The sequence below is a fragment of the Oncorhynchus mykiss genome, chromosome 19, assembly GCF_057628025.1.
Source record: "Oncorhynchus mykiss isolate SJ-2025 chromosome 19, ASM5762802v1, whole genome shotgun sequence".
Lineage (NCBI taxonomy): Eukaryota > Metazoa > Chordata > Actinopteri > Salmoniformes > Salmonidae > Oncorhynchus > Oncorhynchus mykiss.
In genome coordinates, this window is record NC_143040.1 from 39931502 (window position 1) to 39957509 (window position 26008).

At 41.8% G+C, this 26008-nt stretch overlaps 1 protein-coding gene across 4 annotated transcripts; it reads left to right on the forward strand.

Annotated features, from left to right (window-relative positions):
- Positions 1–17856: 17856 nt before the first annotated feature.
- Positions 17857–25945, forward strand: galcb (galactosylceramidase b). 4 transcript variants are annotated; one of them, XM_090211000.1, is made up of 18 exons: positions 17873–18082; positions 18228–18296; positions 18431–18494; positions 18674–18787; positions 18939–19078; positions 19206–19244; positions 19646–19773; positions 20934–21064; positions 21271–21426; positions 22101–22225; positions 22525–22652; positions 23119–23208; positions 23297–23386; positions 23661–23805; positions 23956–24136; positions 24363–24526; positions 24784–24860; positions 25045–25945. In XM_090211000.1, the coding sequence occupies exons 9-18, from the start codon at positions 21419–21421 to the stop codon at positions 25186–25188; spliced, it is 1152 nt and encodes a 383-aa protein (XP_090067126.1). In that variant the 5' UTR covers positions 17873–18082; positions 18228–18296; positions 18431–18494; positions 18674–18787; positions 18939–19078; positions 19206–19244; positions 19646–19773; positions 20934–21064; positions 21271–21418; the 3' UTR covers positions 25189–25945. The 4 variants fall into 4 exon arrangements, with proteins under 4 accessions (XP_036810530.1, XP_021429576.1, XP_090067125.1 ...); XM_036954635.2 differs by lacking the exon at positions 20934–21064 and having other exon boundaries at positions 17857–18082; XM_021573901.3 differs by lacking the exon at positions 19646–19773 and having other exon boundaries at positions 17857–18082.
- Positions 25946–26008: the final 63 nt, after the last annotated feature.

The following is a 26008-nucleotide window of genomic DNA, read 5'->3' on the forward strand; positions in this document are numbered from 1 at the left end:
CTGTTCTTACTCATTCACAACATTGGAAAGGGAAACGATTGTGGTGGGTGCTAGAGCTCCGACTGTGAAAGATGGAGCTGATTGATAAGCCTTGAAGCCTGAAAGCATTTTCTCGTTGTGCCATTAAATCAGCTTCCTCTTACTCTCTCTGATTGTGAGAGCAATTTCTTTTAAAATGGCATACTAAGATAGGAGCAGAAAAAAAAAAAATAAGAGAAGAGGTTGTCCAAAACGGTGCTTTTATAAATGATGTACAAAAGCTGAAGAACATACCTGTATCCAGGTACTTTTATGTAATTTCGAAGAGAAAAATGAACAATTGGAAGCAATAGGCGCAAATCTCGCTCACAATTAAAACTTTGATGTTTAATTTAATCTAGTTTGAGTTAAAAACATTACATTTTGGTCGTTAATGGACTTTATTTTGTATGAGTAAAATGAGAAAAAAAATAAGAAAATGAATACTGTGTGTAAAGCAGTTTGGAATATCTTTGAATGCAGATATGGTTAAGGCCAATGAGTAGATGACATTGCATGACTAAACATAAAACACATCAGAAGTACATTGACAGGTATCACCAAGCGTCTTATTTCGTTCTGAGGCGTTCTAGTCAAATCCTAGAAGAAAGGGTTGAAGGCTGACAGTGACTGTGTCCCCTATTACTCTCCCAAATCTCGACGAGTTCGAGTGTGTGTCCCCATTGGATGGTCAGTGATGAGATCTTACTCTCCTTCTCATTCCTCAAATCCTAATTTCTCACAACAAACAGCACCCCTACCCTAAACCTGCTCCGCTGCTGTTTTTAACACAATGCATCACAGCGCACAGCTTGAATGCATTTGTGCACTGACACGCACCGACTAAGCTGAAATGACATTAGGCAGCTGCATGTCTATATTTCAGAGCAGGACCAGCCTAGCTTGTCTCAGATAGCTGTACCATTGTGCACATTATTAACATTTGAAAAGGGCATGATCTCGAGAAACTAAGAGCAATACAAGAGGGACATTCCCTGAAGGACTGTAAGAGTGATTTAGGGCAGAGTAGACACTTTTCGTGGGAGGTTACAGATTGGAATGCCGTCAGCCCCCTTTCTTTGGTCAGCAGGGATTAGTATACTGGATATCAGCAGATTAAAATCAGGAGATGTGCAGACAGACAAATAGATATTCACTCAAGAACCAGGTACACTCAATATCACAGACAACAGTGGAATGAAGATGTTTGAGCTTGTTTGAGGTGATGATGATAGTACAGTGTCCATATTAGTAGTGTCCATATTAGGACAGCCTCAGTCTCAGCAGGACTTCTGATGCTATCCTAATATGGACATCATGTCATAGTGGAAATAGTAGGACTTAACCTTAGAACTGTGTTCTACATTTGCTGTTCACCTATATTGATATACTGTATATCTACACTATATATACAAAAGTATGTGGACACCCCTGCAAATGAGTGGATTCAGCTATTTCAGCCACACCTGTTGCTGACAGGTGTATAAAATTGAGCACACAGCCATGCAATCTCCATAGACAAACATTAACAGTAGAATGACATACTGAAGACCTCAGTGACTTTCAATGTGGCACCGTCATAGGATGCCACCTTTACAAAAAGTCAAGTCGTCAAAACTTTATAGATGGCACTAGCATTGGGGCAGGTAGCGTTCTCCTGGCAAATGTTTTTATTTAAAAGTACTGTTTTTGTGAAGTAGAAATGTCTAGGAGCAACTACGGTTCAGCCTTGAAGTAGTAGGCCACACAAGCTCACAGAACGGGACTGGCGAGTGCTGAAGCGCGTAATGAGTAAAAATTGTATGTCCTCTGTTTCAACACTCACTACCGAGTTCCAAACTGCCTCTGGAAGCAACGTCAGCACAATAACTGTTTGTCGGGAGCTTCACGAAATTGGCTTCCATGGCCGAGCAGCAGTACACAAGCCTAACATCACCATGCACAATGCCAAGTGTCAGCTGGAGTGGTGTAAAGTTCGCCGCCATTGGACTCTGGAGCAGTGGAAACGCGTTCTCTGGAGTCCTGAATCATTCTTCACCATCTGGCAGTCCAATGGACAAATCTGGGTTTGATGGATGCCAGGAGAACGCTACCTGCCCCAATACTAGTGGCAGTTTTGTGGAGGAGGAATAATGGTCTGGGGATGTTTTTCATGGTTCGGGCTAGTCCCCTTAGTTCCAGTGAAGGGAAATCTTAACGCTACAGCATACAACGACATTCTAGACAATTCTGTTCTCCCCCAGCAATGTTATAGCAGCAAAGGGGGGACCAGCCCCATATTAGAGCCCATGATTTTGAAATTAGATAGTCGACGAGCAGATGTCCAATAATTTTGGTCATTGAGGTGACAAATTGAATTGTAGGCTACTGAGTTGCAAAAAAAAACAGGATGTTCAGTCTCTTACCAATAGTCCTTCTAGAGATTAAAGAGTATATTGGCGCATAGTTAGGACACAGGTACAATCATCATACATCATCAAGCATTACAGGTACTAAAATAAACAACTCTAAGAGAAAAACGTCTTTCATATAAACATAAGATGATATATTTCACAAAGAATACCCTGTGGCTTCATGCCTGGGCTCAGAGTTATCATGTATAGCTCACCACTGTCTGTCTGTGTGGTTAATCATGTACAGCTCATCACTCTGCATCTCTGTCGTGCCAGGGACACAGTCGTCACACGAGTTGTTTCCCATACCCTGTACTTCCCTGAGGGAACAGACAATCAGCTGACAACACACTGCCTTCCACCGCCCCCGGGTTCTGTCACACACACACACTCCTACACACATCCCTCATCCACCATCAGACACAGTGTCATTCCATCACTCAGTTAGCCCCAATGACTGTTCCCTCTTTTCTCCAGCAGTCAATGCTGAAGCTTCCTATGCCAGAGGAGGCTGGTGTAGGGAGAATGGCTAATAATAATGGATGAAATGGAGTGAATGGAATTGTATCAAACACATGGAAACCATGTATTTGATATCATTACATTCCAGCCATTACAATGAGCCGGTCATCTGACTTAAACTGCCACCTGCAACAACTGGAAGTCTAGCTAACTGTATGCAGGCTGAACAAAGCAGAGCTGTGTCTTGTCTGAGAACCTATACAATGGTATTCCCTGACATTCACAGCACTCTATTCTTCAGCAGTCGATACATAAGCTACTTTAGCTACCTGTATGCTGGTTAAACAACACAGAACTTTGTCTGAGACCCTACACACACCACAGTGGTATTTCTCTGCTGTTTGAGAGACCCCAAATGCCTTCACCAGTATTCCCCAGAGTATGCGCCAATGGCAGTGGAAGGGAGGAGTGGTTATACATATCAGGGCCTAACCATCTGGTTAAATGCCCCTGGCCGCATCGTGAGCACAGTGACTGATTGGCTGCCCTCAACAATAAACAATGTGACTCACAGAAATGAGTGTACTTTCTAATGTTAAATTACTTAAAAGTAATCTGAGTAATATGCATAATTTTGATGTACACAAAGAAACACTGTAAAACAACAGGTTTTGTCCCTGAGAAGGTCTTCCAAATGTTCCTATTTCGAGCTACTCATCAGCTTGTAGCTATATAGGGTCTTGCGTATGTCTCCTGTGAGATGAGATGAAGGTATTGTCTGAAGATGATTTCATATAGATTGGAAGTACAGTATATTAACATTTTATGCACCACAACACTGCAGTAAACATACTGTACAGAATGACATAACTGTGGAATATACTTTGGTGCATATTCATCTGATATCACTTCATGTCATGTCTCCCTTACCAATCTTGAATAAACGTGACACAGCTACCTACCAGTCACAATGGGTTGAATGCTTTACAGAAATGTTTAAGTCATCAAAATCACATCCCTGTTGATGTTATAAAACGCCTTCCTAATATTTACTTAGACCCCCCTTCTACCCTCAGAATAGCATCAAATCGTTGAGGCATGGACTCTACAAGTTATCGAAAGTGTTCCACAGGGATGCTGACCCATGTTGACTCCAATTCTTCCCACAGTTGTGTCACTTTGACTGGATGTCCTTTGGTTGGTGGACCATTCTTGACACACACGGTAAACGGTTGAGTGTGAAAAACCCTGCAGTGTTGCAGTTCTTGACACACGCAAACCAGTGCGCCTGGCACCTACTACCATGCCCTGTTCAAAGGCAAATCTTTTGTCTTGCCCATTCACCCTCTGAATGGCACACATGCACAATCCATGTCTCAGTTGTCTGAAGGCTTAAAAATCCTTCTTTAACATGTCTCCTCCCCTTCAACATGTCTCCTCCCCTTCATATGCACTGATTGAAGTGGATTTAACAGGTGACATCAATAAGGAATCATAGCTTTCACCTGGAATCCCCTACGTCATGGAAAGAGCAGGTGTTCCTAATGTTTGCATACATATTTGACAGTTGCTCACAACCACTGCAGACTGTGCCTCGATCACTTTCCCTCTTCCTATACCTGCCATTTTGAAAATGTCACAGAATGCAAATGATTTAACTTACTGGTGTTAAACCTTTCTGTCTGCATTTAAAGAGGTTGCATGTGTACATGACGAGAAGGTTTGGTTGTGTTGTTTGTTCAATTCATTCTCACTTTACAACATACAATGCATTTATGCTGGGTTTTTTCAAGCGGTGTAATTTTAATTCTGATTGTGGTCTTGCCAGTCCAATAGAGGACAGTTTAAATCTAAATCTTTTGTCTGGCAGCACCACCCAATTTAAATTCCTTTCAAGTGACTGCCACTCTAATTGTTCTCAATATGCACATTTAGAATATGAATAGTTACACAATCAAAGCCTCCGGACAGTAGGTGTATGACATTTGGCACACCAAGGTATATGAAAAAACATAACTTTTGTGTGTCAGAATATTAAAAAATAAATTCATAAAATGTCAAAACAAAATTCTTATCAATCTGTGTGTGTGTGTGTTGTGTGTGTGTGTGTGTGTGTGTGTGTGTGTGTGTGTGTGTGTGTGTGTGTGTGTGTGTGTGTGTGTGTGTGTGTGTGTCCAACTTGTGCTCAATTGAAAAGTTTCCATACTAGCAATATGTTGTAAGATGAGGATGATACTGATGAGAGAATCAAGGTACCAGTAAGACAGCGATTCAAGTTTTGTATTACCATTGGACAACACTGACATCAAGTGGCAGGTTGCTATGGTTGCATAAGACTGACATCGAGACCGGTAAACTTCCCATCTATTGACTGAACTGCTTTTACCATTCCCCGGCTTGATGCTGACCACTGTTACTTCATTCAATACAAGGATAAGGCAGGGAGAAGTGAGTGAAGTTAACATGTTTAGCAGATAGATCATTTGGCAATTATACAGAAAAAAAGACAACACTAAAAAAATACATTCAAGTTCTACTCAAGTCTCATTTTCAGCTCATGTATCTCCTGATTTACTTAACAGAAGGTGCATCTCAATAGATGACCTGGGTGTCCTCTGACATGGCACAAGTGTGTAGGGGGGGGGGGGGGGCTTTCCTGTTTTGTTCTCTATTTCTCCTCATATTGTTCCTCAAGTATGATGAGATAAGCATGATGAGATCAGAGGGCACCATCAGGCCAGCTCATTGATTGGCATACTCCACAATGTTTGCACTATTTTGCTCAAAACATATGTTTTAATAAGTGATAAGCAGTAATTACTTGTTTTATGATGTGTTGTTACAGCATTCAACCCACATAACGAATAGTCCGTTTCATGTTAAAACATTATCGAAATCGAAAACCACTATTATTTTTTTTATTGTCCAACCAAAAACCTAACTACCCTCAAAAAGCACTAATCGCTCCAAAGGGCACCAAAGGGCAGAGGGGGCTATTGAAAGGGAGAAAGCAATCATTTTGAAAGAGACAATTCATTCAGCCTCGCTTATTGCCTTTTTGAAAAACATAGCTCATATGGCTGACCATATCTTCCTGGAATATTACATCATTTATACAGCAGCATATAAGATATTTTTGGACTCACCTTGTTTTGCACGGCTGTCCTCCTTTGGCAAATTTTGCCATCAAAGAAAAAGTTTACAATTCCGAGTTGGATGACCGTTCAAAACGTATTTTCCCATTCTGACTTCCCAGTTGCAATCCTTGCGGTTAGCCACTGTCACCAATTCCTTCCAAACAACTCATTGTTGAATTTGCGATTTCCAACTTGTTGTGTAGTGTTTGTCCAATGGCCGATGAGCACCGATACATTTTATCTATAATTTATCTTCATTATATCTCTTCATGTGACAAGGATTAAAAAGGATTTGCCAGTAGATTGTCTACTTGGTTTATCATGATGACTGCTTGCTAAGATTTTGAAATGAAGATGCTGACCAGTCCAATCAAAGCTATTGTAGGTATAACATGATTTGACGTCATTTTATCTGTGGCCAATGACCTTGAGCCTTCTTGGAAGGGCACTTCTAATGTACCTCTATGGCAGCACCCAAAGGGCTCACATTCTTGGTGTCTACCCTTACTAAAGGCAGGTGATGTAGTGTCCCCATGAGTGACAGAACACTGAGCCAATCACGGTGCAATGCTCCTCCTTTCTCCTGGCCTGTCCCACCATCACAGAAAGCACTGAGCTAGGCTGAAACACCTGCATTTTGGAGCTGCCTGTTTGTATGCGGCTTTATTAATTCAATGATAAATACTTATTTTTTTACATTGTTTGCAAACTGATATGTGACACGTATTAATGCCAAAATATCATGCGAAACAGCAAGTCCCCCCCCACCCAAAATGTTGGGGCTCTGCCCCACCTGCCCTGAATGACGGGTCGCCACAGAATTTTTTCCATCCTACCCAAATTTCCTCATCCGCTTGCGTGCACCTCCTCTATACCAAGGTGTTTTGGTAATTCCCTTATGCACTACGCTTTCATTGTGTGCTAACTTTTACTATACCACAGGTCAGTATAATCTACCAGTCTAAAGGTTTATCCTGCCCTCTAACCACCATTCATATCGACAATAGTGGTAGGTGGATCGTTTGTCCAGATCTGTAATAGGCTAACAAACAATCATTTCACACCTTCAAAGCTGCATAAATCTTTTATATGAATCAACAAGAATAGCTGACAGGCAGCAGAGAGGCCAGGTGCATCATTGTACATGAAAGAACAGTGAAGACATGAGACACAATCTCCACTATTGATCTTGTTTAGGAACAATAAAAGTATCCTACCCAGATTATTTTACAACACCACAATGCAATGAATAATTGCATTATTGTTTTAAAATTAGTACAACATTCTACTCTAGGCTGCAGTGAAAATGTAATTTGAATAATGACGCAAAATCCAAGTGATTTGAATGTTTTTATTCGATTTCGATCAGTTGTAGGTTTACTCTCAACAGTTTATAAGGTCTAGAATGCTAGCATGGAGGAGGAGGTATGATGGCGTGGGGGTGCTTTGCTGGTGACACTGTCTGTGATTTAATGAGAATTCAAGGCACACTTCACCAGCATGGCTACCACAGCAATCTGCAGTGATACGCCATCCCATCTTGTTTGCGTTTAGTGGGACTATCATTTGTTTCTCAACAGGACAATGACCCAACACACCTCCAGGGTGGTAAGGGCTATATGACCAAGAAGGAGAGTGATGGAGTGCTGCATCAGATTACCTGGCCACCACAATCAACTGACCTCAGCCCTATTGAGATGGTTTTGGATGAGTTGGACTTCAGAGTGAGCCAACAAGTGCTCTGCATATGTGGGAACTCCTTCAAGACTGTTGGAAAAGTATTCCAGGTGAAGCTGGTTGAGAGAATGCCAAGAATGTGCAAAGCTGTCATCAAGGCAAAGTGTGGCTACTTTGAAGAATCTCAAATATAAAATATATTTAGATTTGTTTAGCACTTTTTTGGTTACTATATGAGTCCATATGTGTTATTTCATAGTTTTGATGTCTTTACTATTATTCTACAATGTAGAAAATAGTACAGATAAAGAAAAACCCTTTCAATGAGAAGGTGAGTCCAAACCTTTGACTGTTACTGTAAATGTGGCACATTTGACCAATATCCCTCATTTATGCATGGTGCTGGCTTTAATTTAATATTCGCATAAAAATCTGGTCGCCAACTGGATGGAAACCTATAGACACCCTGAAGACTACAAAAATCTCTGAAACTGGAAACACTCATCTCCCTCACTAGCTTTAAGCACCAACTGTCAGAGCAGCTCACAGATTACTGCACCTGTACATAGCCCACCTATAATTTAGCCCAAACAACTACCTCTTTCCCTATTGTATTTAAATGATTTATTTATTTTGCTCCTTTGCACCCCATTATTTTTATTTCTACTTTGCACATTCTTCCATTGCAAATCTACCATTCCAGTGTTTTACTTGCTATATTGTATTTACCTTGCCACCATGGCCTTTTTTGCCTTTACCTCCCTTCTCACCTCATTTGCTCACATTGTATATAGACTTGTTTATACTGTATTATTGACTGTATGTTTGTTTTACTCCATGTGTAACTCTGTGTCGTTGTATCTGTCGAACTGCTTTGCTTTATCTTGGCCAGGTCGCAATTGTAAATGAGAACTTGTTCTCAACTTGCCTACCTGGTTAAATAAAGGTAAAATAAATAAATAAATAAATAAATACATCTGTTGCATATATTATAAATATGTCATCAAAATATTTAAAATCTGATTCCCCTAGCTGATCATTGACTGCAACCGGCTCTGATCGTGAAGTAATGAAACAGGCAGGGAGAGTGAGCTCCTCTGTGGTGGTCGGTGAACCCTCAACCTTCTGGCCCATAGCCCTGCGTGGCGTCGACTGTGCCACAAAAGCAGTAGATATTCAGGTTTATAAACATAGGATCGCTACACTTATTGTTATTTGTGTTCGGAAACATTATTTTGAGATATTGTATGAGGAGGTGGGTGTTCAATTTATTTTACAATACAAAGGGAGGGTCATGTGAAAATATGTTTAACGTTAGGAAAGGGGTGCAAATAGTCTGGGTAGCCATGTTCAGAAGTCTTATGGCTTGGATGTAGAAGCTGTTTACAAGCCTCTTGGACCTCGACTTGGCTCTCCAGTACCGCTTGCTGTGCGGTAGCACCCTCTGTAGTGCTTTGCGGTCATGGGCCGAGCAGTTGCCATACCAGGCAGGATGCTCTCAATGGTGCAGCTGTAGAACGTTTTGAGGATCTGAGGACCCATGCCAAATCCTTTCAGTCTCCTGAGGGGGAATATGTTTTGTCGTGTCCTCTTCACAACTGTCTTGGTGTGCTTGGACCATGTTAGTTTGTTGGTGATGTGGACACCAAGGAACTTGAAGCTCTCAACTTGCTCCACTGCAGCCCCATCGATGAGAATGGGTGTGTGCTCTGTTCTCTTTTTCCTGAAGTCCACAATCATCTCCTTTATCTTGATCACGTTGAGGGAGAGGTTGTTGTCCTGGCACCACACGGCCAGGTGTCTGACCTCCTCCCTATGGGCTGTCTCTTTGTTGTCAGTGATCAGGCCTATCACTGTTGTGTCATGGGCAAATTTAATGATGGTGTTGGAGTCGTGCCTGAACGTGCAGTAATGAGTGAACAGGGAGTACTGAGCACGTACCTCTGAGGGGCCCCAGTGTTGTCGATCAGCATGGTGGATGTGTTGTTACCTACACTTACCCCCTGGGGCCGGCCCATCAGGAAGTCCAGGATCCAGTTGCAGAGGGAGGTGTTTAGTCCTAGGGGTCTTAGCTTATGATGAGCTTTGAGGGTACTATGGTGTTGAACGCTGAGCTGTAGTCAATTAATAGAATTCTCACATATGTGTTCCTTTTGTCCAGGTGGGAAAGGGCAGTGTGGAGTGCAATGGAGATTTGATCATCTGTGGATCTGTTGGGGAAATATGCTAATTGGATTGGGGCTAGGGTTTCTGGTATGATGGTGTTGATGTGAGCCATTACCAGCCTTTCAAAGCACCTCATGGCTACAGACGTGAGTGCTATGGGTCGGTAGTCGTTTAGGCAGGTTACCTTAGTGTTCTTGGGCACAGAGAATATGGTGGTCAACTTAAAACATGTTATTACAGACTTGGACAGGGAGAGCTTGCAAATGTCCGTGAAGACACTGGTCAGCGCATGCTCGCAGTACACGTCCTAGTAATCCATCTGGCCTTCCGGCCTTGTGAATATTGATCTATTTAAAGGTCTTACTTACGTTGGCTGCGGAGAGTATGATCACACAATCTTCCGGAACAGCTGGTGCTCTCATGCATGTTTCAGTGTTATTTGCCTTGAAGCGAGCATAGAAGTGGTTTAGCTCGTCTGGTAGGCTCATGTCACTGGGCAGTCTTTTTATGCATTTTGTTTTTCTTCTGTACTGCAAATTGAGATGTTCATTAAACAATCATACATAAAATACAGTATATTATTATAATACACTTAGCAAATATAGAAACCCAACATATGTGTTGGTCCAATGTTTGTTGAGTAAAACTTTTCCAAATGCACAAAAAGTTATTTCTCTAAGATGTTAGGGAGCATTTCTCCTTTGCCAAGATAATCAATCCACCTGACAGGTGTGGCATATCAACAGGCTAATTAAACAGCATGATCATTACACAGGTGCATATTGTGTTGTGGATAATTAAAGGCCACAATAGAATGTAATTTGTCACACAATGCCACAGATGTTTCAAGTTTTGAGGGAGCACGCAATTGGCATGCTGACTGCAGCAATGAACACCAGAGCCGTTGCCTGAGAATTGGATGTTAATTTCTTTACCATAAGCCGCCTAGTTTTAGAGAATTTGGCATTTTGTCCAACCGGTCTCACAACCACAGACCATGAGTAACCACTTCAGCCCAGGACCTCTATGTCCGGCTTCTTCACCTGCAGGATCGTCTTAGACCAGCCAACCAGACAGCTCAAATCAAATCAAAGTTTATTTGTCACGTGCGCCGAATACAGTGAAATGCTTACTTACAGGCTCTAACCAATGGTGCGGGGGAAAAAGGTGTGTGTGTGTGTGTGTAGGTAAGTAAAGAAATAAAACAACAGTAAAAAGACATTTGAAAAAAGAGTACCAGCCTTTCAAAGCACTTCATGGCTACGGACGTGAGTGCTACGGGTCTGTAGTCATTTAGGCAGGTTGCCTTTGTGTTCTTGGGGACAGGGACTATGGTGGTCTGCTTGAAGCATGTTGGTATTACAGACTCAATCAGGGACATGTTGAAAATGTCAGTGAAGACACCTGCCAGTTGGTCAGCACATGCCCGGAGCACACGTCCTGGTAATCCGTCTGGCCCCGCAGCCTTGTGTATGTTGACCTGTTTTAAGGTCTTACTCATGTCGGCTACGGAGAGCGTGATCAGACAGTCGTCCAGAACAGCTGACGCTCTCATGCATGCCTCAGTGTTGCTTGCCTCGAAGCGAGCATAGAAGTGATTTAGCTCGTCTGGTAGGCTTGTGTCACTGGGCAGCTCGCGGCTGTGCTTCCCTTTGTAGTCTGTAATAGTTTGCAAGCCCTGCCACATCCAACGCGCGTTGGAGCCGGTGTAGTATGATTCAATCTTAGCCCTGTATTGACGCTTTGCCTGTTTGATGGTTCGTCGCAGAGCATAGCAGGATTTCTTGTACGCTTCCGGGTTAGAGTCCCGCACCTTGAATGAGGCAGCTCTACCCTTTAGCTCAGTGCGAATGTTGCCTGTAATCCATGGTTTCTGGTTGGGGTATGTACGTACAGTCACTGTGATGATGACGTCCTCAATGCACTTATTGATAAAGCCAGTGACTGATGTGGTGTAGACCGAGTCACTGGTGCTTCCTGCTTTAATTTTTGCTTGTAAGCAGGAATCAGGAGGAATCAGGAGGGTAGAGTTGTGGTCAGATTTACCAAATGGAGAGCGAGGGAGAGCTTTGTACGCATCTCTGTGTGTGGAGTACAGGTGATCTAGATTTTTTTTCCCTCTGGTTGCACATTTAACATTTTAATAGAGATTTGGTAGAACTGATTTAAGTTTCCCTGCATTAAAGTCTCCAGCTACTAGGAGCGCCGCCTCTGGGTGAGTGGTTTCCTGTTTGCTTATTTCCTTATACAGCTGACTGAGTGTGATCTTAGTGCCAGCATCTGTCTGTGGTGGTAAATAAACAGCCACGAAAAGTATAGCTGAGAACTATCTAGGCAAGTAGTGTGGCCTGCAGTTTATCACAATATACTCTACTTCAGGCAAGTAAAATCTAGAGACTTCCTTAGATTTCGTGCACCAGCTGTTGTTTACAAATATGCACAGACCGCCCCCCCTCCCTTACCGGAGTGTGCTGTTCTATCCTGCCGGTGCAGCGTCTATCCCGCTAGCTGAATATCCATATCGTCATTCAGCCACGATTCCGTGAAGGATAGGATATTACAGTTTTTGATGTCCCATTGGTAGGATATTCGTGATCGTACCTCGTCTAGTTTATTGTCCAATTGTGGCACGTTGGCGAGTAATATTGATGGTAACGGCAGCTTTCCTAGTTGCCTTCTGCGGGTCCAGACGAGGCATCTGGCTCTTCGTCCTCTGCGTCTTTTCCTTTTGCAAATAATTGATATGTCTGCCTTGTGGGGTGTTTGGAGAATATCGTGTGAGTCCTGCTTGCTGTTGTTGTTGAAGAAATATTAGTCTAATCCGATGTGAGTGATCGCTGTCCTGATATCCAGAAGCTTTTTTCTTCCGTAAGGTACGGTTGCAGACACATTATGTACAAAATAATTTACAAATATCGCGAAAAATAACACATAATAGCACACTTGGTTAGGAGACCGTAAAACGGCGCCCATCTCCTCCGGCGCCATTTTCAGAAACTGAAGTAAGCTCATCTGCGTGCACGTGTTCCTCACCAGGGTCTTGGCCTGATTGCAGTTCAGCGTCATAACTGACTTCAGTGGGCAAATGCTCACCTTCAATTGCCACTGGCATGCTGGAGAAGTATGCTCTTCACGGATTAATCCTGGTTTCAAATGTACAGGGTAAATGGCAGTCAGCTTGTATGGCGTCTTGTGGGTGAGTGGTTTGCTGATGCCAATGTTGTGAACAGAGTGCCCCATGGTGGCGGTGGGGTTGTGGTATGGGCAAGCATAAGCTATGGACAACCAAAACAATTGCATTTTATTGATGACAATTTGAATGCACAGATATACCGTGACGAGATCCTGAGGCCCGTTGTCTTGCCATTAATGCGCCACAATCACCTAATGTTTCAGAATGATAATGCACGGCCCTATGTTGCAAGGATCTGTTCATAATTCCTGGAAGCTGAAAATGTCCCAGTTCTTACATGGCTTGCATACTCACCAGACATGTCACCCATTGAGCATGTTTGGGGTACTCTGGATCGACATGTTCGACAGCATGTTCCAGTTCGTGCCAATTTCCAGCACCTTCGCACAGTCTTTAAAGAGGATGGTGGTGACACCAGATACTGACTGTTTTATGGTGCAAACACTGAAACGGAAAATAACCAACCACAAACAAAAGTAACCACCCACAAACAGGCTATCTAAGTATGGTTCTCAATCAGAGACAACGATTGACAGCTGCTTCTGATTGGGAACCATACCAGGCAAAACACATACAAATATAAACACAAGAACAAAACATAGAATGCCCACCCCAACTCACGCCCTGACCAACCTAAAATAGAGACATACAAAAGGAACTAAGGTCAGGACGTGACAATTTCAGTTGACTGATTTCCTTATTTAACTGTCAATCAGTAAAATCTTTGAAATGTTCCATGTTGCATTTATATTTTTGTTCAGTAAAGTATGGGGAAACTCACCCACCTCCAATGGACCCACATTTTACTGTCATACTTGTTTCAGCAAACCTGAGAGAGATGGAGGACAGGCTACCATAATGTTAAACAAACTGTAGCTAGCTATGAAGGCATCCACCTCCTTGGAGGAGCAGATGACGAAGCTGAAGAAATTTGGCATTGTGCCTTAGGTCTTCAAGAACTGATACAGCTGCACCATTGAGAGCATCTTGTCTGATTGCATCAACACTTGGTATGGCAACTGCACCGCCCTCAACCTCAAGGCTCTACAGAGGGTGGTGCGGATGGCCCAGTACATCATTGCGGGCAAGCTTCTAGCCTTACAGTACATTTACACCAGGCGGTGACTGAGCAGCAAGGCCTGGAAGATCATCAAGGACTCCAGTCACCTGAGCCATGGACTGCTCACTCTGGTACTATCTGGCAAACTTTACCGGAGCATCGAGTCTCAGATCAACAGGCTCAGAGACAACTTCTACCACCAGGTCATACTAAGGGTCTGGTTTAAATTATGGACTTGTTTGGCATAGAGGAACTACGTCACAACCTACGTCACTACTACAGAAAATAGTAGCTAGCTAGCAAGATGGAGATCACATAGTTTTTTAATGTGTGCATTTTGCAAGTGGCTAGTTTGCATCAACTACCTTCACTAAAACCAAGTGCTGCAAACGTTTTGCCTGCAAACTTTGGATTTGAATTGTGAAGTTCTGGCATGCCTTCCTAGTCACGGTTGCCTAGGGTTGGGCTTTTGAGACTAGGTTGTCACCGCTGAAGTAAAACAAACAAAAACAAGCAGTAGCTAGAAATGTAACGTTAGCTAGCTAAAGTAAGCATTTTCAACATCATCTGTCAAAAAGCACATCCTCTGACTGCAAATGAACAGAGAGGTATGTCAAGAACTTCACCAACACTACTTCATGCTCACTCTTCATCAAGCTAAAGTTATGTTGTTTAGTCTTCTGCTGAATATTTCAAAGGAGTCCTCTTCCCATCTTTTTGTCTGCCTTTAAGTTTTCCCACGATAGTGACGTTTCCCATTTCAACCAATCAAATCTCCCTGTTTTCAATTTTGACCTAGTGTACACTACCGTTCAAAAGTTTGGGGTGACTTAGAAGTGTCCTTGTTTTTGAAAGAAAAGCTATTTTTTTGTCCATTAAAATAACATCAAATGGATCAGAAATACAGTGTAGTCATTGTTAATGTTGTAAATGACTATTGTAGCTGGAAACAGCTGATTTTTAATGGAATATCTACATAGGTGTACAGAGGCCCATTATCAGCAACCATCACTCCTGTGTTCCAATGACACGTTGTGTTAGCTAATCCAAGTTTATCATTTTAAAAGGCTGATTGATCATTAGAAAACCCTTTTGCAATTATGTTAGCACAGCTGAAAGTTGTTGTCCTGATTTAAAGAATCCATAAAACTGGCCTTCTGGCTCAAAATGGCCAGAAACAAAGTACTTTCTTAAAATGAAATAAAAGGAAAAGATTAAGATGGGCAAAAGAACACAGACACTGGACAGAGGACCTCAAACTTTGAACGGTAGTGTATGTCATAGGCGTCAGCTGATGGAGGCAAAAAAAGTACATTCATTTCTGGACCATTATTTGGATGAACCATTTCATCAGAGATTTTAGATCTCCCACACCTTCCTCCACACACCGTGCAGTTGTGTGATTCGCTAAAATTAAATGATGAAAAATACTTTACTAAGTAGATCACTCCCATAGAATTCTATGGTGACTCCCAGGCCAACATTGAATCTTTGACATGCCAGGCTAATGCTGCGTTCATAACCAAGTGCAAAGGTGGTATTTACCACATACGACTGGGAAAAATCCTAGTTGCCCTCCAACTGGTAATTACTGGTGGGAAACTCTATTATCCCTGAGCTCCGACTTCTCCAGTGGAGAACGACTGCCCCCTTTCATTGAAACCAAGGAAGTTCAAGGCTGACTGCAGTACTGCAGGCATTGTTGGCGGAAAACAGGATCCCCCATTATAGTGAATTAAAAATAGCAATCTTCTTGGTCAATCTTAGTGTAAATAAAACATTTATTTACAAGATCGTCATGGTACCAATGACTGCTTCTAATACTCCAGATGTATGTCCTTGAACCAATTACTTTAAAATTGCACACAGAAGAAGTTAAAGGATAAATTAGTTGCTAATTGTACCCCGATCGGCCATCAACTTGAGTTACTCAATGAGAGGGGGCAGCACTGAGCTTCTGTAGCCTGCAACGTCACTTTATGGAGAAGCTCAACTAAGCATGTTATGTCTCCATCCCCCGCGTGCATGCTTTGGATTTTGACATGCCCTAGCATTACACAGCTGATTCAAATAGCCAACTCATCTTAAAGCATTGATTATTTGAATCCGCTATGTAGTTTGGGAAATCTGGCCCTAAGGAAGCCCAAATAGATCATATTTGACTAAAACATAATAATTTCAAACCTTGCTTACATTTGTATACAGTCACACATATCTCTCTATTATGCGTGGGAAAAATTTGGAACAGATTTTCCAAATTAAGATCACTTGTAGCTGAGCTGCTGGTGTTTTTACAGTCATTTATGTCCAATAATTAGGAACATTTCGGTGGCCCCCCCAAAAAAACATTTGATGAAACATTGCATTTGGCCTATCCCATAGAAACGCATTGAATAGATCATACATGGAAAAACAGATAGTTCAAAAATAAAGCAAAAGGAAGTATGTTTTGAAGTGTCTGTCCTATATCTGAGCGTTGGATTTATAATTATAATTTTACCCTGGAATAATCTGTATACCTTTGACATGGAAATGCCCCATTCACTTCCATGCTTTTTTTTCGGCCTGGTAACCGGTTACCTTCAGACGAGTCCCATGACACTTGTGGGGGTCATAGAGCAAAACGGAGAACCTCAACGTGAATACATCCAACAAGTTATGACTTTACAACAGGTAATTAGCACCTTTCCACTTGATTATGGTTATAAACGCAGCATCATATGCGCTGTGCGCAATAACCTGGGGAGGAAGTTAATGTTTTCGAGGCGTGAGTAACCCACTGAGGTATAATAAGTACTAGTCCCGATGATACAGTCATCAGTGATACAACCACAAGATGCAAGATAAGATTATGCAAAGTAAAATGAAAGCAGAATTCTCTAATACTTGTTGTATGTATGTATAAGAAGGAAAAAGACACTCATGGCCATCTGTTTTGGACTTACCCATTAATAAAACATTTCTGGGAAAAAGTAAAAAAGGAGCTGTTCATATGTCCTATAAGAATGGACCCATGGCTATTTCTACTGTGTGTCATCAGGCCCTCACTTAACTTAGCACAGCTCAATCTTCTTTAAAAAAAATACTCCATTCTCCTTAATTGGATAAAAGACCAGCCACCAACAATAAATCTGTGGTATCGTGAGATCTTTAAAGTGTTGCCACCGGAGAAAATGAGTGTAATATTTAGGAACAAGGAAGGAGATTTCTGTACAATATGGGAGCCCTTTTTGCTATCTCTTTCCCTTAATCTTGCAGATACCATAAAAAGTGTAAATATAAAAATTGTATGAATTTATGGTTCAACTGGACTGCGGTCACTTTTTTGTAAAAAATAAATATATTATTCTATAGGCCTCTATACTTTGGTAGGGGTATATTACACACTACATCCACACATTTAGCGACAGTCAATGTATTAATGCTATGTAAAGAAAATAAAGAATTATAATGGTAATGAAATTAATTTAAAATAAAATATTAAAGTAATGAAAAATTAAGAAAGAGAATGTATAATATATTTATTTCTATGTTCTTGTCTTGGTGTTTGCTGGTTATGTTGTGTTTTATGTTACCTTGGTTTCTTTTTGGAATTCAAATATATGTACATACTATGTACAAATAGTTTATGATGTTTACCTGAAACAAGGAATATTATATATTTATATATATATATAACACAGATAAAAAGGGGGGGGGGGGGGGGGGGGGTTGTAAGAAAATATAGCAATTCGAAATCATGTAACTCGTGACTGTCACATGATCTGATCAGGGGCGTGGTTATATAATAACGCGTGAGTTTGCAGCGTTAACAGTGCAGTCAGACTTTTTGGGAACATTGGTCAGGATGATTTATAAATTATCTTTCGCTATCGCGTTGTGTTTTGATATCTGTATTGCCGAGAGCTACGTTTTGGATGATAAAGTTGGATTAGGAAGAACGTTTGACGGCATTGGTGGTTTGAGTGGTGGAGGGGTAAGTAACTTATCCTAGCTGCTAATACCAGACAAGTAGCTACTTCCTGGTTCGACTGTACTGTGAACCAATCAATGAAACGAGTGCGTTGTAATCTAAATCGTTTTTTTTTCGCTTTTCTGCCACCTTTCCCTGTTCGTTTTAGGCAACATCTCGTCTACTTGTCAATTATGCAGAACCCTACCGCAGCCAGATATTGGACTACCTCTTCAAGGTAGCTGCTACAACCGTATACATTCTTATGTTAGGTCTGAATTCCTCATCTCATTTCATGCAAGGTAGCCAGCCAGTAATCTTATCTTGGTGTGAGATCCATAACAGTATGTAACTTTTATTTTCTGCCTGTAGCCAAACTTTGGGGCTTCTCTACAAATCCTGAAAGTGGAGATTGGAGGTGATGCCCAAACCACAGGTAAACATTGAAAATGTACTTTTATGGTGCACTACTTTGACCAGGACTACTTTGGGATTAGGGTGCCATTTGGGAAGCATTCTTTGTGTTTATCAAGGATGACACAAGCAGAGTGTGGCTTTGAGTTACGAATGTAAAGTTAGCTGAAGACTACATGTAAATTCTGTTTTTCCACCTAGATGGAACGGAACCCTCTCACATGCACTATGAAAATGATGAGAACTTCTTCCGAGGTTATGAATGGTGGCTGATGAGAGAAGCCAAGAAGAGGAACCCCAACATCACTCTCATAGGTGAGGCTGAAGGAGCAGTAGACCCTTTCATTGCCGCCGTACCCTTTTCATCCCTGTTTCAAACTAGAACACAAGACCAGTTGGAAATATCTGCGTACGGTGGGGTCTCTCTAACAATAGTCTCTGTTCATGTTTCCTTTTGTAACTGCAGGCTTGCCATGGGCCTTCCCGGGTTGGGTTGGACATGGGAAGAACTGGCCGTACGACTTCCCTGATATAACTGCATCCTACGTGGTGTCGTGGATTTTAGGAGCCGAACAGTACCATGACCTGAATATTGATTATGTTGGGGTGTGTATTCAATTCATTTTTGTGCATTGTGTATTGAGAATATTTTAATTGGATACAAACATGATGGATACACTTACTCTACCCACCTGTTTTAAAGTTATCATGTTGATGTTTTATAACTATATAGATTTGGAATGAACGGAACTTCGACAGCAAGTACATCAAGGTTGGTGTTGTCATGTTTTCTGTTCATATTTGACCAGCCATTACCATTACACATTGTGAAGTGTCTTAGAAGAAAAAGATGACAAAAGAACTGCCACCAACATTCTGGTTTTACTGTTGCAGCCATTAGTTAATTTCTGTTACCGGTGGCCAGTTGCACCTTAATTGGGGAGGATGGGCTCATCGTAATGAATGGAATGGTAACAAAGGACTGGTATTCAACACATGGTTTCCGTGTGGTTGATACATTCCAGTGACTACATTCCAGTTATTATTCTGAACTGTCCTCACCTCAGCAGCCTCCTGTGATTTTAGGGCTATTGGCAGAGAGAGACAAATTGTTCATCAAAATCCGATCAAGATCAGCTGTTTGCATCTGAGAGCATATCATTTGTTACTAAGGTGCTCCGAGACACATTGGATAAAGTTGGCCTAACCGGTGTGGGCATCATCGCAGCAGACGGCAACTGGGATGTTTCCAATGCCATGGGTGTAGACCCGTACCTCAATGACGCTGTTGAGGTAGTAGGGTAAGTAAGGGACAACATGGACCACAGCTTGCGCTGAAGTGGCACAAAACAGCCTTTGCAACTCCGGCTCACAGCAAATCACTCCGTTTCCTCCATGGCATGGCATGGTATGGTATTTGTCACATGAAGCTGACTAATGTCACAGGTGTAGTCAATAGCATTCTGTGGGTATAGAAATGCAATGATCATGCTAAACAAACATGCTCTCAGATGCTTTTGCACTAAAGTATTAAGTTAAAGAATGTGCTATCATTAAACCCAGATGCCGGTCAAGGTGAATGAGGAACTGAACACACAGGGGTTTACTGTAATAGAGTATGGGTTCTCCATGGGTGTGTCTCGCCTTTCAGTTCCCCGGATCTGGTATGTTGGCTTCTGTCACGAGTTAGTTTTACCACTACGATTCTAGAAACCTTGGCAAGCAATAAGGAAGTCTGCATGCCACTTTTCATAACTTTGATTGCTCTGTTGTCGTCAGACAAAGCTGAATGTTGGTGGCTTTTTTTTTCTTCTTTTAATGCCTGAGTGGTCAGAAGCACAATTACAGTCAACTCCTGATCAATTTAAATTTTGTTTGAAGTAATACTTCAGGATTACTTCCCTAGAGTCAGATGAACTCGTGGATGCTATTTTTATATCTCTGCATGCAGTTTGAAGGAAGTTGCTAACTAGCGACAGCCCAATGACTGGTGGTCTATGGTAAGTACTAGTACATACCATAGACTTCCAGTCATTGCGCTAACACTAGTTAGCGTTGGCTCGCAAAATTACCTTTAACTTCCTTCATACTGGATGCAGAGACATGCAAATGTTATCCATGATTTCATCTGACTCTGTGGAAGAAGATAAAGGGCTTCATTGCCATAATCCCGAAGTAACACTAAGTGAATTTCAGTAGACCAGTACCAATTGAAATAAAGTCTTCATTATTCTTCTGCATATCTGAATAATCCTATTTAGTGCTTCTGACAGTCTCAAACCACAGCAATATCAGGAGTTGATTCCATACTAATAGAGAATGTGCACACTCTAGTATGTAAGCTACGTTTATTGCTTGACATTTGCACATGTAAAAGGGCAATGTAGTCAATTGTCCTGAATGGTTCTTCAATACAGGATCACCTTTTCACTCGCCTCTCTTTCTGACTGTCACTGGTTAGCTGCTGCGGTACACTCTGGATAAGAGTGGTTTGGAGAGGGTCAGAATCATAGCCAGTGATAACCTTTGGCAGCCCATAACCTATTCATTGTGTGTCGATCAAGAGCTGGCCGAAGCAGTAGACGTGATAGGGTAGGAGAGTTTCTACTTTGTTCCTGAGTTTCTACTGTGTTACAAGAGACCACCTCTGTTCAATTTACTGCATGCGCTTCTCCCACCTATTTAGGAAGTTATTCCTCAGAACTACCGCCTGCACGCACAGTGTTGATATAGCTTATTCTTTTAAGTGTGCCTTTGTGCTCATCACTTTTTATAATTCCATTTGTGTGACCTGACAGGGCCCACTACCCAGGCACCACCACAGTGATAGAGGCCCTGAAGACCCAGAAGAAGCTATGGTCGTCTGAAGACTACAGCACCTTTAACGACGAGGTGGGAGGAGGCTGCTGGGCCCGGATCCTCAACCAGAACTATGTCAACGGACTCATGACTGCGTATGTAGCTAACTGTCGTAGTTACTGATTTCCACTAAAATCATTGACTCCTGTGCTCACTTTTAATTTCACAACAGAATGTGAGTTTGTGGGATTGGGCTGATTTTTAAACAAGACTACTTAAATCACCTGTAGTATTGGAAGGGTGAGAGGATAGTGCTATGATCAACACAGAGATTGACCTTAAGGATTCCCCTAATGCCCGGGGTAAGTGAACTGAACTGTTGGGCTCTAAGGTTGCCCATTGGGCAGGTGACTTCCAGTTGGTAACCTGAGACAAGGTGCAGCTATAAGAATCTGATAGATCAGCGTCCAAAACGCGCAACCCTCACTCATATAATGGTAGGTATGGGCTGCGTCGCAAATGGCACCCTGTTCCCTACATTGCTCCCGAGTGGCGCAGCGGTCTAAGGCACGGCATCTTAGTGCTAGAGGCGTCACTACAGCCACCCTGGTTAGAATCCAGGCTGTATCACAATTGGCCCAGCGTCATCCGGATTTGGCCGGCGTAGTCCGTCATTGTAAATAAGAATTTGTTCTTAACTGACTTGCCTAGTTAAATAAAGGTTACATTTAAAATTCTAACCGGAACCTATGGACCCTTAAAAGGGTTACCTGTTGTCCTTTTTTGTGAAAGAGTGGTCAGTGAAATATCTGTTTTGTTATTGTTTCAGCACCATATCCTGGAACCTGGTAGCCAGTTACTATGAGGACCTTCCCTTTGGGAGAGATGGCCTAATGACCGCAGAGGAGCCCTGGACTGGGAACTATGTGGTGGAATCACCCATCTGGATAACTGGTAACCCACAGCACTTAAATGGATAGTTCACCCTAACATTATTGTTTCGTTATTGGTACGGTTAACTTGCATACTAGCTCCAGATTAGCACAATAATGTTTGGTTACCGTGTCACTGTTTTTAGTGGTTATTGCTTCCCCAAAGGTATCGCCAGCTCACATGTGATGTGGTGACATTAGCGGCCGTATCCTGCTACAGTACAAAACTCACCAACATGTTTTAGACAAGTATGTGACGACTGCTAATGTGAAAAGGACTAATAATTTCATTGATTTACATGAGGTAATTTTATCTCCTAGCCCACACCACCCAGTTTAGCCAGCCAGGGTGGTCCTATCTGCAAACCGTTGGGCATCTGGTACACGGGGGAAGTTATGTTGCCCTGACAGACAGTAAAGGAAACCTCACTGTTGTAATAGAAACCATGGTCAGTATTTATCTTCCTATACATTATGCCTGTTAACCAGGATCTTTATTCTGAGAAATGATGTATAATCTGAGTAAAAGGCTTAATCCTATTGTTGATTGTACACTGTGCTATGAACACTTTTCTAATTTTGAATAAACAATTATAGTAAAGCCCTTGTTAATCTCTGAAGCTTCACTTTTAAGTCTGCTTTTGACTGGAATGGAAACCTGAAGAGGACATTGACTTTCTCTTTCAAATTTAAGCTCTGCTCTCTCTGGAGCCTACAATCTAAGCTTTAGAAAAGCAAAAGGAAGTCTCGTGAGCTAGCAGCTCACTTCTACTTAGCTTTCTGCTGATGCAAGGATGGTGTAGCCAGAGTGGTTTGCGCTTCAGGCAACTTTACTATTTCTTATCCCATGAACACAAAGATATCTGACTACTGGGCTATCACCTTAGTTTATACATTTATTTGTCTTCTGTTCAGACTCATGATCATTCTGTGTGCATCAGACCTCCACTCCTGCCCTTCAATGTCACAGCCCAGAATGTAACATTCCAACTCAAGGGATCTTTTGTGAGTACTGTCGCGATCCCCTGGGACTTTTCTGCCCACTTAATGATTGAGAGGCTACTTTGTCTGAGTACGTGTTTCTCTGTCCTAGGCTTCGATCAAGGAACTACAGGTGTGGCAGTCAAAGTTTGACTTCAAGACTAAAAAGCCGTTCTTCTTCAAGAAATTGAGCCCCTTAAAGGTAAACGTACTCCTCTGACAGAAATAGCTCTGCAATAGGGCACGCCAGCCTCTAAAAGATTATGACAAGATGATATCTGACAGGATGACACTGTCTTTGGATCTTGTTTCTAGAGTGAGTGTTGTACAAAGTGATATTACTCCCCCATGACATTTCACTTCTCCTCACTAACTTTTTTTATGAGCGGTTTTATGATTTTAGGTTGAAGATGTGGGCATTTTTTTATTTACTACATTGTCATGAGTTTCATGCTCCCTCCCTCCCTCTCTGGTAGATTTATGATGGTTCATTCACCTTGAGCCTGGATGTTGATGAGGTTTACACTTTAACCACCATATCCACTGGGCAGAAAGGGACTTACCCTGATCCACCTGCCTCTGGCCCATTCCCTAAAGTCTACTTTGATGACTTTAATGTTGGTAAGTGCATTTTCAAGCTAGAAATGTCACTATCTGCCAAAAACAACCTGCAAATGATCTGGAAATTCTAATTATAGTTTAAACGATTAATTAAAGGCTTTTGTCTGTCTCGCTCGCTGCCTTTCTCCTTCTCTTTTTCACTCTCTGCAGCCAACCCTTCCTTCTCTGAGGCCCCAGACTTTGCTGACCAGACGGGGGTGTTTGAGTATTACATTAACCTGACGGACCCTGGTCCTCATGTCTTCACTTTGCGCCAGGTGGTCACACAGATGCCTGTTACCTGGGCAACAGATGCTGACCAGACCATCAGCGTCATTGGAGACTATAAATGGTGAAAGGGCAGGGGTCAGGGCTGATGACAACCCTTATCCTTTAGGGTTGAAGTGTGCACTTTGTAATGTATTGTGTATGTACAGTAGTGTTTCAGCAATAGGCCTTAGATCCTCTGCTCAAATCCACAATGATAGTAATATTACCCTGGTAAGGAAAGCGGTTCAGGTCAAGAAAGTGGACATTTTACTGTGTTTTTGTAATGTTGCATACTGTATGTTTTCTAGGCAGAACCTGACAGTGATGTGTGATGTCTTCATGGAGACGGTGAAGACTGGAGGAGTGTTCATCGCAGCCAGAGTGGACAAAGGAGGGCAGTCTGTCCGCAGCGCCAAGGGAGTCTTCTTCTGGGTGTTTGCAGATGGCTCCTACAAAGTCACCAATGACCTAGGTCGGTATTTCAATCATAGACCTACACATTAAAGGCTAGTTTCCCCGACACAGATTAAGTCTCATCCAGGACTGAAAACCATGGTCTAAATATAATCTCCTTTTGACCGTAACTGTTTAGTCCATGACAAGGCTTGTCTGGGGAAACGGCACCATAATGTTTATACCTGAGTTTTAAACATTCCTTATCAGTAAATGATCTTATTGTAAAGCACAAGGTGTTGAGAAATCAATATGCCAAGTCTTATTACTCCATAGTTGGCAAGACTGTACTGGCAGAGGGTCTGTCTGGAACGAGGGCATATGGCTGGCACACGTTAACCCTCACAGTCGAGGTATGTTTACAACTTCAATCTCTGAAACGGTACACCATTTCCAGAGAAACCTCATGTTCATCATCAAAATGCATCTCTTTCAATTTTGTTTTTCATTGAAATGACTTCCAGGCCTTTTGTAGGGTGACATATTGTCTGACTATGGGCACATTAGCTATACTAAATATATATATTTTTTTTTCAGGGGGAGTATGCCACAGGGTTGCTGAATGGCTATCCACTATGGAAGGATGCTGTGGTATTGGGACCAAAGAATGGCTGGGCTGCCATAGGAACACACTCATTTGAACTGGCACAGTTTGACAACTTTGCTGTGGAAGTAAAATGAGAATTTTTCTGTGTGTTTGTGGTGAATAAACCTTGGTCATTAATTAATTTATTGGCACAATTATGCCTCTATGAGCCCTTAAATGTGATTGCGTGTAAAATGAGAATGGTGGCTTTTTTTCCCACAAATTTTTTAAAGGGATTAATTTGGATTCAGTGCCATTTCACTCACAAATATCCATACTTTCTATTGTTATTTTGTGTGTGTGCGCAAGCAGAGACTGAAGAGGAAGCGAGATAGTTCATTGACTGTATAGGAGCCAGTGAGCTAAGTAGACCAGACCCAGTTGCTATTGCATTGGTTTCTATGGGATAGCCACCCCTTAGACCAGAACTGTGACCATATTTATTTTTTGTTTTGTCAACTGCCTGAGTAATAGTTGCACAATTTAGCAGTGTTATCAACAGACTTTTCACCTAGTCTGCTCTGGGGTTCATACCAATGACCCTTTCGGTTACTGGCCCAAAGATTTTTAATTGCTAGGCTACCTGTTAGTAAGACCTCTTCATTTATCCACCATCTTAAGTGCAAGCCTTAGCTTTAAAGATTGTTGAATGCCTAGTATTTCCCCAGAAATATGCTGAAATTACTCAACAGTTTGATCTGAGAATTACTGTGATGGAATTACTTTTCTGTTAAGCCTTTGTTTTGTCTTTCCACTGATAAAATAATCATTGCCTAATGACTGTTAATATCGATTTTTAAAGAAGTATGACAATTAATACTCTTTACAATAAAGAGAAGGCATGTTTTGAAACTGACTTTTTTTTGTGCATATTTGTTACGTTTGTCAAACATTGGGCAAACGATACACCTTGAT